The 17548-nt window shown below is 39.7% G+C and overlaps 1 protein-coding gene across 3 annotated transcripts in view; it reads left to right on the top strand.

The window, feature by feature from the left end:
* The window catches only part of FOCAD (focadhesin), a 302980-nt gene that overhangs the window by 145153 nt on the left and 140279 nt on the right, over positions 1 to 17548 (top strand). For all 3 annotated transcript variants that reach the window (XM_059411566.1, XM_059411567.1, XM_059411568.1), the window contains 4 exons: positions 2158 to 2262; positions 2654 to 2755; positions 3276 to 3406; positions 5304 to 5430. In XM_059411566.1, coding sequence (XP_059267549.1) covers positions 2158 to 2262; positions 2654 to 2755; positions 3276 to 3406; positions 5304 to 5430 — 465 coding nt within the window. The remainder of the gene's footprint in view (positions 1 to 2157; positions 2263 to 2653; positions 2756 to 3275; positions 3407 to 5303; positions 5431 to 17548) is intronic.

Below are 17548 nucleotides of genomic sequence, written 5' to 3'. Positions count from 1 at the left end.
GGTAATTCTGTTTAAACATTTGATAAACTACCAAACTGTTTTCTGAAGGGGTGCACCATTTTATATTCCTACCAGGAGTGTATGATGGTTTCATATTCTCCATATCCTTACCAACATTTGCTATTATCTTTTTTTAAATGATAGATCCTATTGGATATTAAATGGTATGCCATTCTGCTTTTGATTTGCAATTATGTCATGGCTGATGATGGTTGAATATACCTGTATTTATTAACATTTATCTTCTTTGGATCCTTTGCTCTTTTAGAATTGGGTTATTTGTCCTTTCATTATTGAGTTACGAGAATTCTTTACATATTCTGGATATGTATCCCTTATTAGACGATTTGTAAAAAAATTTTCCCCCATTTTGTGGGTTGTCTTTTCATTTTCTTTCTACTGTCCTGCAAAAGACAAGTACTTTGAATTTGAAGAAATCGATTTTTTTCTTCAGATGCACTTGCTTTTGGTGTCATATCTAGGAAGGCTTTGCCTAATCTAAGGTCACAAAGATTTACTATTATATTTTCTTTAAGAGTTTGATAGTGTTAGCCTTTACATTTGGGTCTAAAATTTATTGTGAGTTAATTTTTATGTGTTGTGTGAGAAAGGGGCCCAGATCCATTCTTTTGTATGTGGATATCTAGTTGTTGAAATCCAGCACCATTTTTCAGGGACTCTTCTTTCTCCATTTTTCTTGGCATATTTATAAAAAATCAATAGAAGATGAATATAAGGATTTACTCCTAGACTCTGAGTTCTGTTTCACTTTTTTTTCATTGCATTATTTTTTTAAGATTTTATTTATTTATTTGTGTGAGAGAGAGAGAAAGAGAGAGAGCACACAAGAGAGGCAGGCAGAGGCAGAGAGAGAAGCAGGCTCCCTACTGAGCAAGAATCCTGATGTGACCTGAGCAGCGGCCTAACCAACTGAGCCATCCAGGTGCTTATCATTGATTTATATTTTTTATTGTTACTGCTGCTACCACACGTGTTTGATTACTGTAGCTTTGTAGTGAATTTTGAAATTGAGAGGTTTGAGTCTCAAACTTTGTTCTTTTTTAAGATTGTTTGGCTGTTTGGGATCCCTTACTTTTCCACACGATTTTTAGAATCAATTTTTCAATTCTGGCAAATAAGCCAGCTAGGATTTTGATGGGATTGTGCTGAATCTGTAGATCTATTTGGAAAACATTGCTGTCTTGGCAGTATTACGTTTTTTGATCCACAAATGAATTGCATTTCTCTTTTTATTGTGTTCGTAGAGGGATTGAAACGGACCCCTGGAGACGAATTTTTGTTCATTAACCACCCCCTTACAGTATAACTAATTTTACTTATTTCATGTTGGAATAACAATTTCACTGTACAGTTATTTGTTGTTTATATATCCTGTGTTTTAGCTTCTTATTTGAACTGTAGACTTCTTTGGAGCAGGATATATTTTAACTACTTTTGTATTTCTGAGAGTTAATGTCATGCTTGTTTAAGAAAACCTATTTTGGGGATGCCTGGGTGTCTCAGTCAGTTAAGCCTCTGCCTTCGGCTCAGGTCATGATCTCAGGGTCCTGGGATCGGGTCCTGCATCGGGCTTCTTGCTCATCGAGAAGCCTGCTTCTCTCTCCGCCTCTGCCTGCCATTCTGCCTGCTTGTGCACGCAGTCTTTCTCTCTCTCTCTCTCTGACAAATAAATAAATAAATAAGATCTTAAAAAAAAAAAAATTATTTTGATTGGTATTGGCAGGTCATTATAAAAGAGAGACTAGTAGTTGTACTATGAAATTACCGCTGACAACAAATGGCTAGCTAACATTCTTTTAAGTCTTCAAAGTTATATGTATTCCCATTATTCTTTTGAAGAAAAACAAAATAATGATTGCATTACAGATCTATTTCCTTTTTTTTTTTTTTTTTTTTTAAAGATTTTATTTATTTATTTGACAGAGAGAGAGATTACAAGTAGGCAGAGAGGCAGGCAGACAGAGAGAGGAGGAAGCAGGCTCCCTGCTGAGCAGAGAGCCCGATGCGGGACTCGATCCCAGGACCCTGAGATCATGACCTGAGCCGAAGGCAGCGGCTTAACCCACTGAGCCACCCAGGCGCCCAGATCTATTTCCTTTGAAGGCATAACAAATACATTCTTTACATTCATTTTAGGTACCGAATCTGATTCCGGTTTTAATGTTCAAATTGGGAAGACCGCTGGAACCCGTATTATATAATGACATCTTGTATACTTTACCTACACTTGGTGTTCACAAGGTTTGTATATTAAACAGTTTGCCTGGGGACAAATAAGAGAGTGAGGCATGCCTGATACATTGAATTTTGAGCCCTTAATTTTGCCATGACTGCTGTTTCTCTTGTTGGGCCAGAAGTATTTATTATGGTATTTTAAGAATTAATTCTTTGAAATCATATAATAGCCAGTTTTCCCCATTGGCTATTGTCTGAGATAAGGTCTTGTGCCCCCAGGTTTGCTAGCTAGCCCCTCCCCAAAACTGTCCCCTCACCTCTGAGAAGATGGGTTGTATTGTAGTTGGCTTCTGTTTCAGTCTTTATTCTGTGATAAGGGATTTTCACATTGTTGGGGTCACTTTGGGATTACCTACATTCACATTTGAGAAACCAAAGTTTCTTCAACATTTTCTAGGTGTGTATAGGACAAATTCTACGAGTGATCCAACTTCTTGGAACTACTCCACAACTAAGACCTGTCACTCTGCGCTTGTTGACATCTTTGTGGGAAAAGCAGGTAAGCTCAGGTGTACACTTGTGTATTAAACATGTCCCTTTCACCAAAGAAAATCAGTTTTGTCAGTGTGTGTGACAGTACTTTGATGCAGTAGGGTTTGGAGTGCCATCAGTGATTGCATTCAGAGATTTTGGTTTAGCGTGCTGCTTTTGATCTGTAATGCAGTTGGTGGTGATTGACTCTCAAAGAGAAATTGAGAATAGAAAAAAAGGTATTTCCTTAATTCTGAACTTTATTTTTCCATCTGCATGGAAAAAGTAATAGAAATATGGTTATACGTGATTAGTGCCTTTGTAATTAGGGTGAGATTCAGCCACCTTTTTCTTGTCTTATGAAATGAAGAGTACATGGGTCTGTAAGAAAATCCCCAGCAATCACAAAAGCATTCTTCGCTGCTGATTAGAAGAAATGCTTTACAATTAGCAATGCAAATTGTGGGATTTGGAGGTAGAAATGCTGTGTAAAATGATTATTCAACTCCAGTTGGGAAATTATCTTTTTTATGAAATTCCCTTCTTAGGATCGTGTCTACCCTGAATTGCAGCGTTTCATGGCCATGTCCGATGTGCCTTCTCTGTCTGTGGGCAAGGAAGTCCAGTGGGAAAAACTCATCGCCAAAGCAGCATCAATCAGAGACATATGTAAGCAAAGGTAAGATGCGCTTAATCCTTGGGAGTGGATATCATGATATATTCCTTTGCTCTTAATTTTTTTATTGTAAGGAAAAAACTAGGAATGATAGAGGGTATTTGGGTAAGAATAAATTAATTTTCAGTTCCAGTTTTCTGATTGTAGAACTTAGTAGGATTGGATAATAACTTTGAGAAGCAAGGATGTCTTTTTATTTCAGATCTAGCCTTGTATCTAGATTTATAGGAAATTCGTATCCTTTTCTGGATAATAATTCAATATTAAGATAAAAAAATGTGATGCTATGTTTTCTGGGTTTTTTTTTTGGGTATACAAATCCCTGAAACTTAAGCAGTGGACTATAACAAATTCTTCTTCTTCTTCTTTTTTTTAAAGATTTATTTTTTAATAATAAATAATAAATAATAATAAAGTGAGAGGTCACAGGCAGAGGGAGAAGCAGGCTCCCTGCTGAGATGGGAACCTGATGCGGGACTTGATCCCAGGACCCTGAGATCATGACCTGAACTGAGGGCAGACGCTTAACCAACTGAGTCACCCAGGCATCCCTGTAGTCATCTATTCTTTTTTATATTTTCCCTGTATTATGCCTGATTGTTAAAGGGAGTTTGAATAGGGAAGATCTCATTTGTGACTCATTGTCTAGAATTAATTGCTAGAATTATTACAAAGAAGGCCTGATCTTTAATCCCCACATATGCTCTAAAGGTAAGGAAGACATGAAGGTATTGGGGAAGTGACTCTGTCTGCTGTTGTAGATTTGGGATTATCCTGAAGCTGGTAATGTGGATGATTCTTGTTTCAAATCTGGGGTCAGGATGTATCCACTTCTCAGCAGTTCTGCCTCTTTTCTAAGTTCAGCCTTTTGGCAACGTCAACATAGCCTCACTGTACAAGTCACACACACATGAAACCCAAGACCCGGGCGTGTGGATTCTCTTGAGCTACTGGCGTGGACGACATTTTAGAGATGAAGGGTTATTAGCCGACATTTTGATTTTACACCCTTAAAGCTCAGCTTCAGGAGAAGTTAGATATCAGAGTAGGTCAGTCTGTTGATAACTTATTCCACCTCAAGGTCTGCCAACGTTTTCCAGTTTTGGAAAATGATTACTGTTTTCCAGACAGTGAAATGGTAGAATCCAGCCAGGCAAATTTCATCAGTTGGGAGTTTGTCAGTGGAAACTGTTCTGTAACACAGCAGTTATGAGGAAAGCCGGGGATGGACCTGAGCATTTCTTTGAGAAGTTCCGGTCATTCTGGGGCTAGCACACTGCCTGCGGAAGAAAGAGAAGAAGGGAAGGAGGAGGAGTGAGTGAATCCAGTGTCGTGCTGCGGGGGTTCGTCAGTTACGATTCATATCCTTACTTTTATCATCAGCGTCGTTACTGTGATAGGTGTAACCACCTAGTCAGGTGTCACTGCCGTTACGGTGTCACCACCTGTCACTGCTGTAATAAATCATCTTCTCCTCTCCAATCCCTGCTTTTGTAGTCAGTGGATGGTACCAGAGCCCCCGGCAGGCAGGAATAGCTCTATCTTTACAGATAATCTCAACGAGGTAAGTCATTGAAACTTACCTCAGTCTCACCATTATTACAGACTTGAGTTTTTTCAATCCAGGCAATAGCATTTACAGTTTAGGGAGAAGACAGTTTGTTAGCAAGAGTCCTCTTGCTTGGATAATATTTCTTTATCAAAAATGAGCCTCACATTACAGCAGGAACGATGATGACACGAATCGTGGCAGAAAACATATGTTTGTATTTGCGGGTCAACATTTAATGGATGTAAGGGTAAAGAAAGCTCTAAAGCTTTTTGATCAGGCAAAAGTCCTGGGGTGGGGGGAGTGTGCTCTTCAGCTTTAATCTTGTTTCTAAACTATCCTTTCTCATAGGCCCTACCAGCATGGTGCAGATATGTTGGCAGCCGTTTCCCAGGTGTTGAACGAGTGCACCAAGCCTGATCAAGCCACTCCAGCAGCTTTGGTGCTCCAAGGTCTTCACGCGCTCTGCCAAGCGGAGGTAGGCTTTTTAACCTTATATTGGATCCTTTTGAAGAAAGTACTAACTGGATGCACCATACTTGTTACAAGGACATAAGTTTAGATTCAGTTAATTGAGTGCTGAATGTTCACTCCCCGAGAATTTGGTTAGGGAGTGAGTTTAGTCAGATTCTTTCTTGAAATATCTGGTTCCGCAGACGTTCTCCAGAGGCTAGAGACAACCACTCTGTTTTCCCTTGTTCTTTATTTCCTGTGTTATTTGCAACACGGGATAGTTATGCTTCTAGGAGAACTCGTGCGTAAATCTGCTTCTTAGGTTTGCGATTAGCATGCCATAGAAGCAGAGGAGGTGAAGAGATTGGCATACACCCGTGGCAACTTTATAGCCAGCAGAAATTATGGTTGGCTTGAAGACTGGCAAAGGATCCTTCTTTCCTAGTCACTAGTTTGGGTAGGAGGGATTGATGTTAGACTTGCACCTCTAACCATTTTCTGAATTTGAGCCCATTCCCCAGTTGACGACTCAGCAGACAGAATCTTCAGTATTTTGGAGAAATGTGATAATGATGTCAAAGATCACTGATGACCCTAACCAAAGGTTTTGACACAGTGAGACATACTTACACAATTGGAGTCTTTTTGCGAAGGAGACTAAATGGAATTCTCTTAGTGTTGGCAATTATGGTTGGTACAATAATGAATGTAATGTTATAATAAAACAGGCAGTGACTGTACTCGTGTTTATATGCTCATGTTCTTGTGCTAAGTACTTTCCATTTATGCTCCTCATTAATTCGGCAGTATGGGGATTATAACGCCATTTTATAGATAAGGAAAATAGACCTTCGAGGGCGGTTGTTTACTCAGGATCTTGATATGAGACTGAACTTGATATGAGACTGCTCTTTTCTTTTCCTTTTTTTTTTTTTTTTTTTTAAGATTTTATTTATTTGACAGCACAAGTAGGCAGGGAGGCAGGCAGAGAGAGAGAGGGGGAAGCAGGCTCCCTCCTGAGCAGAGAGCCCGATGCGGGGCATGATCCCAGGACCCTGGGATCATGACCTGAGCTGAAAGCAGAGGCTTAACCCACTGAGCCACCCAGGCGCCCTGAGACTGCTCTTTTGGATAGATATTTCCTTTAGCAGAGAGTGAGCACCATCACTGTTCAGGAACCGGTATGTGCTGAGGGCTCTACCTCTAGAGTCTGGGCCCAGTGGTGGCAGAGCTGTTAGGGTCTCCTAGCAGAGGGCTGCTGCAGCAGGGGACAACTACACAAAACCAATGACTGTTGTTTGTTATTGCTTCCATTAGTCATCTGGAATTGGCGAGTGTCACTTGAATAATGATCTTGCTTTCCTAATAAAGAATTCTAAACCTCTTTTGGAAATGAGTTTTTAGTAGGAGCTTTGAGAGAAGAGAGAATTCTATACTTTCCCCTCCAAAGGGTGATCAGTGTTACCGTTTTGGAGGATTTCCTGGTCATTATTTTTTCTAAACAGGAATCAAGTCCTTTCCAAAATTAATCTTTTCTCCTCTAACAGATGGTAATTTTGTCTTACCGTGTCCATAATTCCTTTGTGTTCTCCACCCGTCCTCTGCTGTTAACACGGCTCTGTTGCCTGTAGATGCTTATTAACTCATAAGAAATGCTCAGTGTGTGGTGCTGATTTTTCTCATTCCATTTTCTCTAAGATATCATTAACTGTAGTTAGTACTGGAGACATGAAAAATGTACCAGATGGCAGGAAGCATCTTTGTTTTTGGGCAGTTATGGAACTGTACCTGACATATACCAGTTTTTAGCTTCCTGTCCTTTGGTTAGTTTACTTAACCTCTGAGCATCTCGTTCTTTAAGTGAATGGAGAAGATTACCCCAAAACAAAAGAAACCTGGCATAATGTCTGCTGACATAGGTGCTCTTTAAATGTTGAGTTTGCTCCTGGAAAAGTGGTATGCTGTTGGATATACTGGTGCCATCAAGAAGGTTCTAAGTAGTTTTTTGTTTTTAATCTTGTCCCTAAAGTTTACATAATATAGAACAGTGACTTAACATCTTCCTATAGACGGTATCATGTCCTTTCAGCACCGAAACTCTTGTTACTTCCTTCAATACTTAAAGGAGACAGTTGAGGATTGTTGAAGTCTAGTCCCCCAGTCCAAACTATTACCCAGAGGACTTTACCAAATATGATCTAAATCCGTTCAGGCTGCTGTAATACAACACAACATACACTGGGTAGCTTATTAGCAAACATTTCTTTCTCATGGTCTGGAGGTTTGTAAGTTTGAGCTCATGGTGCTGGTATATTCAGCATCTGGTGAGGGCCTCCTTCTTGGTTCTTAGATGGCCATCTTTGTAGATAGCTTCAACCTCACACAGCTGCAGGGGCAGGAGAGGTCTCTGGAGATTCTTTATAGGGTCACCAACCCCAGTCATGAAGGCTCTATCCCCTTAGCCTAGTCATTCCCTAAAGATCCCAGCTCCTAAAACTCTCATCTTGAGAATTGCGATTTCAATATATAAATTTTGGAGGGGATGCAAGTGTTCCGCCCATGGCAGCCACTTTGCTTCTCACATTCCGTTGTCTTGTAGAGGAGTTAAGACATCATGTCTCTAGGTATTTTATTTAATGAGGCCTGTGTCTTATTTTGATACCTTAATATTCCTTCCTTTGCTTGGTTGAAGGCATTTCTCTTTTCTGTTGTGTTTCTCTCCTTCCTCTTTTGTTTCTTTTCGTGTTATGAAATCCAAATCTTGTATGTTTTTTTTTTAAATCAAAAGTTCACTTTTAAGGGGTGCCTGCGTAGCTCAGTCGGTTGAGCGTCTGACTCTTTTTTTTTTTTTTTTTAAAGATTTTATTTATTTATTTGACAGAGATCACGAGTAGGCAGAGAGGCAGGCAGAGAGAGAGAGGAGGAAGCAGGTTCCTGCTGAGCAGACAGCCTGATGCGGGACTCGATCCCAGGACCCCGAGATCATGACCTGAGCCGAAGGCAGCGGCTTAACCCACTGAGCCACCCAGGTGCCCGAGCGTCTGACTCTTGGTTTCGGCTCAGGTCAACAGATCTCAGAGTCATGAGATCAAATTCCGAGTTGGGCTCTGCCCTCAGTGCAGAGTCTGCTTGACCCTCCCTCTGCTCCTCCCCTGCCCCGCTTGTGTGCGCATTCTCTCTCTCTCTCAAATAAGTAAGTAAGTAAATAAATAAATAAAACCTTAAAAAAAATTCCCTTGACAGGTTGCAAATGAAATAAATCCACTCTGTCTTTTGAACAAATAGAGGTACCGTTTTCAAATCCTTTTTGTATTAAGATGAGTATTAATAAATCATAAAGCAATACTGGCAGTCACTTAACTTCATTTTTTATAGAGAGTGCTTATTTTCTTGTCACTTATTTTTCATTTTTCTTTTCTAAGAGAATAAACTCACTGTTTTATTGACCCTTACCAGAGGTACTTAGTGTTATTTACCATCTTTTCCTCATAGATAGTACAAGTGTCCTGAGTTATGGAATTATTTTTTTTTCCCCTGAGTTGTGGAATTTGTTGAAATTGGCTGTATCACTGTTAATTTTGGCAATAGAAATACTCTTTTTTAAAAAAAAATTTTTGGAATAGCTTTATGTTCATTTAAATAAGTAGGCATAATCTATTTCCCCTTGATGAATCTTGACAGTAGTAATTGATCCTTGTATTTAGTTTAAGCTGTTCCAAGCCTTTTTTGTATGTGTTCATTGTTTGTGAAGTTGCTGCTGTTATGTCCTGTGGTGTGTGTTAAAGTTGCAAAATACACTCAATTTGGTGGCTCTTGCCAAGACACATTTACTAATTTTGGGCAAATCTTTTTTTTTTTTTTTGCCAGCATGCTATCCATAGAAGCCAGTATGCATTCTTTGAGGCCATTTATTCTGTCTTCTAATTGATATCATGTGTGAAGCAATTGATGGTTGCCGAGAGTTTCAAGAATGAAAATATTCAGCACAGTTATAAATCTATTTCCCAGTAGCATTTGGTAGTAATTTGTCTATCCGCAGCTTTTTAGATCCTTGACTGTCAAATATAATTAAGAATATAGAAAGCTGGGGCGCCTGCGTGGCTCAGTCGTTAGGCATCTGCCTTCTGCTCAGGTCATGATCCTGGTGTCCTGGGATCAAGCCCCACATCAGGCTCCCTGCTCAGCGGGAAGCCTGCTTCTCCCTCTCCCACTCCCCCTGCTTGTGTTCCCTCTACTCTCTGTGTTTCTCTCTGTCAAAAAAATAAATAAAATCTTAAAAAAAAAAGAATATAGAAAGCCAAAAACAATGAAATTTTAAAAACCAATAAGGGAAAGAGTAAAATCGAATAATCCTATCTTTTAGAAAGTGCCTCATTTGGAAAACCATTTCAAATTGAATTTCTCTGGACTTTCCCATCCTTGCCTTTTGTAAGTAAGTAGAGCTCTTTTTTTTAAGGTCTATCCTGGATTCCTCAGTTTTAGAGTCACAATTATGAAATTCGTTTTTCTGGAGGGTTAAATTAAGCCTGCAATTCACCCTCCTTAATCACGTATCATGGCCTCCAATGAGAGATTGAACGGATGGATTCCATGTCATTGCCAACTCTATGAAGGTGAAGATTGTGTTTCCTGTGTGGGTTTCTTCGATGCTGCTTTACTAGACAAAAATGTAAGGGGAAATCCTAGGAATCTTGATGAACCTTAAAGATAAGAATGTAGTTTCCATTTTGGAACTGGAAAAGAAACTTACTCTTTTTTTTTTTTTAAGGTTTTATTTATTTATCTGACAGAGATCACAGGTAGGCAGAGAGGCAGGCAGAGAGAGAGGAGGAAACAGGCTCCCTGCTGAGCAGAGAGACTGATGCGGGGCTCTATCCCAGGACCCTGGGATCATGACCCAAGCTGAAGGCAGAGGCTTTAACCCACTGAGCCACCCAGGTGCCCCAAGAAACTTACTCTTAACACTATAGGTATATTGATTCAGGACTTCACACCTTTTCTTCTTTTTTAATTGGCCGAACTACTTTTTATAATTTACACCTAATATTTGGACATTTGGCGATATGGGGAATCATTTAATACTGGAGAAACAGTGGCTCTGGCAATTTAAGTAACTTTCCAAGGTCACATGACTCATAGGTGAAAGAGAAGGAAAGTAGATCCAGGACCCTCTCCAAGTCTGACTTTCTTTTGTTATTATGAGGCTTCTTTCCTTTGAAAAATATGAGCATGGAATGAAGTACTTTTATCTTCAAGCAGAGGGTTTGCCATTTTCAAAGGAAAATTGATAGTCTTGCATTATCTTTTCCATATTTTTTCCTATCAGCTTTCTCATCTCATTACTCTTTGCCTTAATTTTCTTCTTATTCTTTTTTAAATATTTTATTTATTTATTTGACAGAGAGAGATCACAGTAGGCAGAGAGGCAGGCAGAGAGAGAGAGAGGAGGAAGCAAGCTCCCCGGTGAGCAGAGAGCCCAACGCGGGACTCGATACCAGGACCCTGAGATCATGACCCGAGCCGAAGGCAGCGGCTTGACCCACTGAGCCACCCAGGCGCCCAATTTTCTTCTTCTTAAAAAAGACTTATTTATTTGAGAGCTCAAGGTTGCACACACAAGTGGGGGCGGGGGCCGAGGGAGAGAGAGAATCTTAAGCAGACTCCCTGCTGAGTACATAGCCCTACTCAGGTTTTGATCTCACAATCCTGAGATCATGACCTGAGCAGAAATCAAGAGTCGGTTGCCTAACTGACTATGGCATCCAGGTGCCCCGTTTCTTTTTCACTTAATATAAAGTTATGTCTCTGAAAAGCAATATTCTCTCTCTTTAAAAAAAAAAAAAAAGTTTTATTGGGATGCCTGGGTGGCTCAGTTGGTTAAGGGTCTGCCTTTGGCTCAGACCATGGATCCCAGGGGCCTGGGTTCAAGCCCCACCTCAGCCTCCTTGGTCAGAGGGGAGCTTGCTTCTCTCTTTGCATACCACTCCCCCTGCTTGTGCTCTCTCTCTCTGACAAATCAAGTATTTTTTAAAAAGTTTTATTAAGGTATAAATCACATACTATTTATTTTTATCGATTAAATGTTTACAATTTGATGGATTTTAGTACAAAATTCTACAGCCACCACTACAATCCGTTTTAGAACATTTTACCACCTCCACAGAAAGAACCTTGTACCCTTTAGCTGTCACCCCCCAACCCTTCACATTTGCCCTAGCTCTAGACAACCACGAATCTACTTTCTGTCTCTATGGATTTGCCTGTTCTGGACAGTTTACATAAATGGAATCATACAGGGGCTTCTGGGTGGCTCAGTCATTAAGAGTCTGCCTTTGGCTCAGGTCACCATCCCAGAGTCTGGGGATGGAGACCCCATCAGGCTCCCTGCTCAGTGGGGAGTCTGCTTCTCCCTCTCGCACTTCCCCTGCTCTCTCTCTCTCTCTCTGTCAAATAAATAAATAAACAATTTTTAAAAAATGGAATCATACAATACATTGTTTTCTTTGTGACTGGCTTCTTTTACTTAATGTGTTTTCAAGGTTCATCCGTATTGTATCATGTATCAATACCTCATTTCTTTAATGGTTGGATAATATTCTACAGAGTAATTCTATGTTTTGTCCATTTTTTAAAAAAGATTTTATTTGACAGAAGTCGCAAGTAGGCAGAGAGGCAGGTGGGGGGTGGGGAGCAGGCTCCCTGCTGAGCAGAGAGCCCGATGTGAGGCTCGATCCCAGGACCCTGGGATCATGACCTGAGCCGAAAGCAGAGGCTTTAACCCACTGAGCCACCCAGGTGCCCCCGTTTTGTCCATTATTAGTTAACGTTCAGGGTTTTTCCCTTCTTTTTGTCTGTTATGAATAATGCTGCTGTGAACATTGGTGTACAGATTTTGGCATAGACCTAGGTTTTCATTTTGGGGAGGTATGCACCTAGGAATGGAATTGCCAGGTCACATGCTTATTCTGTGTTTAACCATTGAAGAAATTGCTGGACTGTTTTCCAAAGTGCCTGTACCATTTTGCATTCCCATCAGCAGTGTATGAAGATTCTAATTTCTCTTCATCCTTAGCAACACTTCTTCTTAGCTGCCCTTCCTTTTTTCCTAACTGTAACCATCCTAGTGAGTGTGAAATGTATCTCTCCTAAGGCTTTGATTTGTGTTTCCCTGATGACTGAAGGTAGTGAGCATCTTTCCTTGTGTTTCTTGGCCACTTGTGTATCTTTTTGGAGAAATATCTACTGTGATCCTTTGAATAGTCTCTTCTTCATAGCTTTTAACTCGCCTTGTCAGCCAAGTTACATTTTGTTCCTGTAGGAATGATTAGTAAAACAGTTTTGTTCTCATACATCAAAGTAAAGGACACTGGGAAATCATGAGCTTTTTTATGGGCCTTTGAGTACAGAGCTTATTAAACCATGTGAAATATCAGATAAAGACTCATAAATTCCATTTTACCATTTGTTCCCTTTGTCCACATATTACATTTTCTTTATTTTTAATGAAGTTAGCTGGATGTTTTCATTTCAGTTTATGAAAAACTATTAGAGATGTTTTAGTAATAGTATTAGTAAGCATCTGTTGTTTTACTGAGTGTTTTCTATATAGTAACCACTATATATGACAGTCACTATTATTTCATTTAATCTTACTTAAAGAAACCCTCTACCTAAAAGGTACTATTGTCTTCTGGGAAGCTAACAGTAGTTAAATTAATTGCCCAAGGTCATATGGCTAACTTGTGGTAGAGTCAGAATTCAAACCCAGGTCTGGCTCAATTCAAAGTCTCTGTCTTAGTCACTTTTTTAAAAAAGCCTAGCTTTGTTGAGAGATAATTCACAAATGACCACTATGTGTTTTTGTTAGTCATGTTTGTGTTCAGTTGACTTAGTTATTGTGTGATATTATTGGAGAGATTGTTTTGTGAGCATGACATTTGGACTTATTTCCCACACTTCTTCTCTACTTCCTTTGTGATTGGTTTACTGCAGGAGTTTATATAATTTAGCATTCACATAAAGAATTGAAAGAGATGTTTTGAGCTAAACTAGATTAATTTTTAGTGTTTTTACTGGTGAAAAATTAGATTTTATAATTTAAAGATGTGTTGAATGTTTTTATATCACTTTTAAAGACATTTGGTTTTTATAGTATCACATTTACTTTGAATATTGAAAAAAATAGTCTCCATTAACTTTTCACAAAAGCGTTTTCATTTTGTTTATTTTCCTTTCCATTGTATTTTTACATATATATATTTTATTTCCATCCTCTCTATTTACATTTTGCTGGAAACATTTTTGATGTTTCTACATATTTAAAATTTTTTAAAAAAAATTTTATTTATTTGTTTGACAGAGAGAGCACAAGCAGGGGGAGAGGGAGAAGTGGGCTCCCTACTGAGCGGGGAGCCTGATGTGGGGTTTGATCCCAGGACTCTGGGATCATGACTTGAGCCAAAGGCGGACATTTAACTGACTGAGCCACCCATGTGCCCTGTTGCTACATATTTTAATGACTTAATTACATTCCACCGAGTAAAATTATCATAAGTAATCGAATAATGCATTTCCTTTTTTTTTTAATTTAATTAATTTATTTGACAGAGATCACGAGTAGGCAGAGAGGCAGGCAGAGAGAGAAGGGGAGCAGGCTCCCGCATTTCCTTTTTTTTACTTAATTTTATTTTTTCAGTGTTCCAAGATTCATTGTTTATGCATCATACCCATTTCTTAAAAATTTTTTTAAAGGATTTTATTAATTTATGCATTTGGGAAAGAGAGAAAGTAAAAGAGAAAGAGAGGTGGGGAGGAGCAGAAGGAGAGAGGGACAAGCAGACTCTGCTGAGTGCGCTGCCCCATGTGGGGCTTGATCTTACAACCCTGAGATCGCGACCTGAGCTAAAACCAAGAGTTGGTTGCTCAATCAACTAAGCCACCCAGGTGTCCTGCAAATAATTCATTTTTGATTGACTTTTAAGTTGCTTCCCCCTTTTTTCCTCTTTATTTTCTTTTTTTAAAGATTTATTATTTTAGAGAGAGGGAGAGGGAAAGAGAAAATCCTAAGCAGACTCCACTGAACACGTAGCCTGCTAGGGGACTCAATCCCTGAGATCATGACCTGAGCCACGCAGGTGCCCCCCTCTACTTTTCTGTCTGTATATTTAGTAGTCTAAGAAGTAATTACCTTGTAAAGTTTAAGTTCCTTTTGGATTATTTTCTTAGAATAAATATTTTAGAGTTTTAAGGATATTTTACTGATTTTTTTTTTTTAAGATTTTATATATTTATTTGACAGACAGGGATCACAAGTAGGCAGAGAGGCAGGTAGAGAGAGAGGGAGGAAGCAGGCTCCCTGCTCAGCAGGGAGTCTGATTCGGGGCTCAACCCCAGGACCCTGTGATCATGACCTGAGCTGAAGGTACAGGCTTTAACCCACTGAGCCCCCCAGGTGCCCCTATTTTAATGATCTTATTAAATAGTTAACTTACTTTTGTAGTAACTTTCCATGTTTACCTGAGCCTGAGAGATGGAATGTAGCTACTTGTACCCAAGTTTCAGCAGTATTGTTTATTACTGGGGAGAACAGTTCAGTTGTATTGCTATTTCATTAACTCCTGTTAGCATTGCTTGTTATGATCATTGTGCTTGCTACCAGGAGCCCATAATCCCTTATGCCCCAAATTACAAGCTGTCATTAAGGAAAGATCTAAATTGTTGCCTCATAGTGAATTTGCCCATTGTAAGTTTAGCTTTAGGGCTTTGGAGAATTACTAATATAAAGGAGGCAGGGTGGTGATTTAATTCAATATGGGTTTTTAAGTGGAAGTTGTAAAAAGTTAACTGTACTTTAATTTTATTTTTTAAATTTTTATTTTTTGAGCATTTTATTTATTTGAGAGAGAGTGTATACAAGCATAAGAGAGGGGAGGCGCAGAGGGTAAGGGAGAGGGACAAGCAGGTCGCCCACTGAGCTGAGAGCCCAACCCAGGGCCCTATCCCAGGACCCTAAGATCATGATCTGAGCTGAAGTCAGATGCTTAATCCACTGAGCCACCCAGGTGCCCTTTAGTTAGTTTTATTTTTAAATCATTTGTATATTATTATTATGAGTGCCTTTAAAGTTCATCTTGTTTGCTTGAGATCATATTAAACCCAAACTTCAGCCTTTTTTGTTTGTTTGCTTTTATTTTATATTTTAAAATGTTATTGTTTTGTTTTAGAGATTTATGGGTCTAAATGGAAAAGAGTTCCTATTTATGTCATAATCTCATACAGTCCCTCGCCTGTTCCTGAAGATGTTCAAGTAGAAAAGGTTGGTAGCCTTTCAGAAGGCTTCTGCCAGGTTGTCATCTGTTCATTCTCTGGTGAGTGGAGGTGAGGAGGAGAGCAAGGGGAGAGGGTGTGGTGCGGCTTCTCCCTCAAACCCCACGGCCACTGCAACAGCAAACAGTAGGCAAGGATTCCTTGGGCAGGAAACAACATTCACCTTAAAATAAAAATACTGACAATTTAAGCCAGGATGTGCAGGGCTCTCTGGATATGAAGATTTATAAGACACTTTTTTTGTTAAAGATTTTATTTATTTATTTGACAGACAGAGATCACAAGTAGGCAGAGAGGCAGGCAGAGAGAGGAGGAAGCAGGCTCCCTGCTGAGCAGAGAGCCCGATGCGTGGGGCTTGATCCCAGGACCCTGGGATGGTGACCGGAGCCGAAGGCATATGCTTTAACCCACTGAGCCACCCAGGTGCCCCTACATGGTCTTTTAAAAAATATTTTATTGATTTGCAAGAGAGCAAGTGAGTGCGCACGAACGGGGGAGGGTTTGAGGGAGAGGGAGAAGCAGACTCCCCGCTGAGCAGCCCCCCTCCCCGCCCCACTCCCCCCTCCAAGGTCTTGTACATAGATACACACCCAGGAAGAATGAAACCTAAGAGCAGAAGTGTTGGATTATGTTGCTCTCTGTTTAGCTGTTTGAGTAACAGCCAGACCTATGTCCAAATGAGCTATATTGTTGTACCAATATACATCTTTCGTTTCCTCTCCCCAGATAATGCAGATACTCCTAGGTAGGCATGGCCACTGAAGCATTATTAGCTGTTACCTACATTCATACAAAATGTATATGATGTGGCTAGTCATTTAAGAATAAGAATGTAGCAGCGTATCTTTGGTTATATAGAACGGTTGCTAAGAAAGGGAGAGCTCCCCTGGACAGTTCTTTCTGACTTTCTTTGGGGCATTGTTGCCTTGCTACTCAAAATGATTTCATCTGCCTTTGGGAAGTTGCCAACCCTTGTCTTACCAGGTGTCCTCTTTGAACAGTAATTAATAACAATCCAGAAAGGTGCATTGTTTACCATACTAAGGATGTCTGTCTTCATAAAAACCAACATATCTATAAATCAGAGTTTGGAAATGTATGGCTTATTTTGTTTGATTATCATAGGATTAATATTTTAAATTCTAATATTAATGAAAACATAGATACCTGCTGTCTCTTCGTGAGGCAGGAGTATCTTGCAGTACCTGGCCTGCTTGTCCACATGGCATTGACCTATTGGTGGTAAGTAGCACTTAGCAGCTTCCTGTAGACGAGCGCATGCTCTAATTTGCTGTGGTCCCTTTGCCTTTTAGATGTACATTACCTGCCTGACCCAAGTAGTCCTTGCAAGTGTGTCTTGTTATTTTAATATTATAAGTGATTTCATAGGAACTTGTGTTTGTAACAACTCTCCCTTCTTCTGTCCAAACCACTCTTCAAAAAGGAAGCTTTTTCTAGGATTGGGTAATAGGCATGAGAAAAGGTCCACATTGTTGTTCATAGGGAAACCTGTATACCTCTGTGCTCGCTAAAATTAAAAAGACTGTCAATACCAAATATTAGAGAAGGTGTGAATATCTCTCATGTTATTGTCAGGAATATAAAGTGATAAAACCATGGTGGGAAAGTATTTAGTAGTGGTGGTGATTGTTGTTTTAAGATTTTATTTGTTTAGGGTGCCTGGGTGGATCAGTGGGTTAAGTCTCTGCTTTCGCCTCAGGTCATGATCTCAGGGTTCTGGGATCGAGACCTGCATTGGTCTCTCTGCTCAGCAGGGAGTTTGCTTCCTCCTCTCTCTGCCAGCCTGTATGCCTACT

Source organism: Mustela nigripes, chromosome 9 (assembly GCF_022355385.1).
Source record: "Mustela nigripes isolate SB6536 chromosome 9, MUSNIG.SB6536, whole genome shotgun sequence".
Lineage (NCBI taxonomy): Eukaryota > Metazoa > Chordata > Mammalia > Carnivora > Mustelidae > Mustela > Mustela nigripes.
This window is presented reverse-complemented; position numbering and strand designations above follow the sequence as displayed.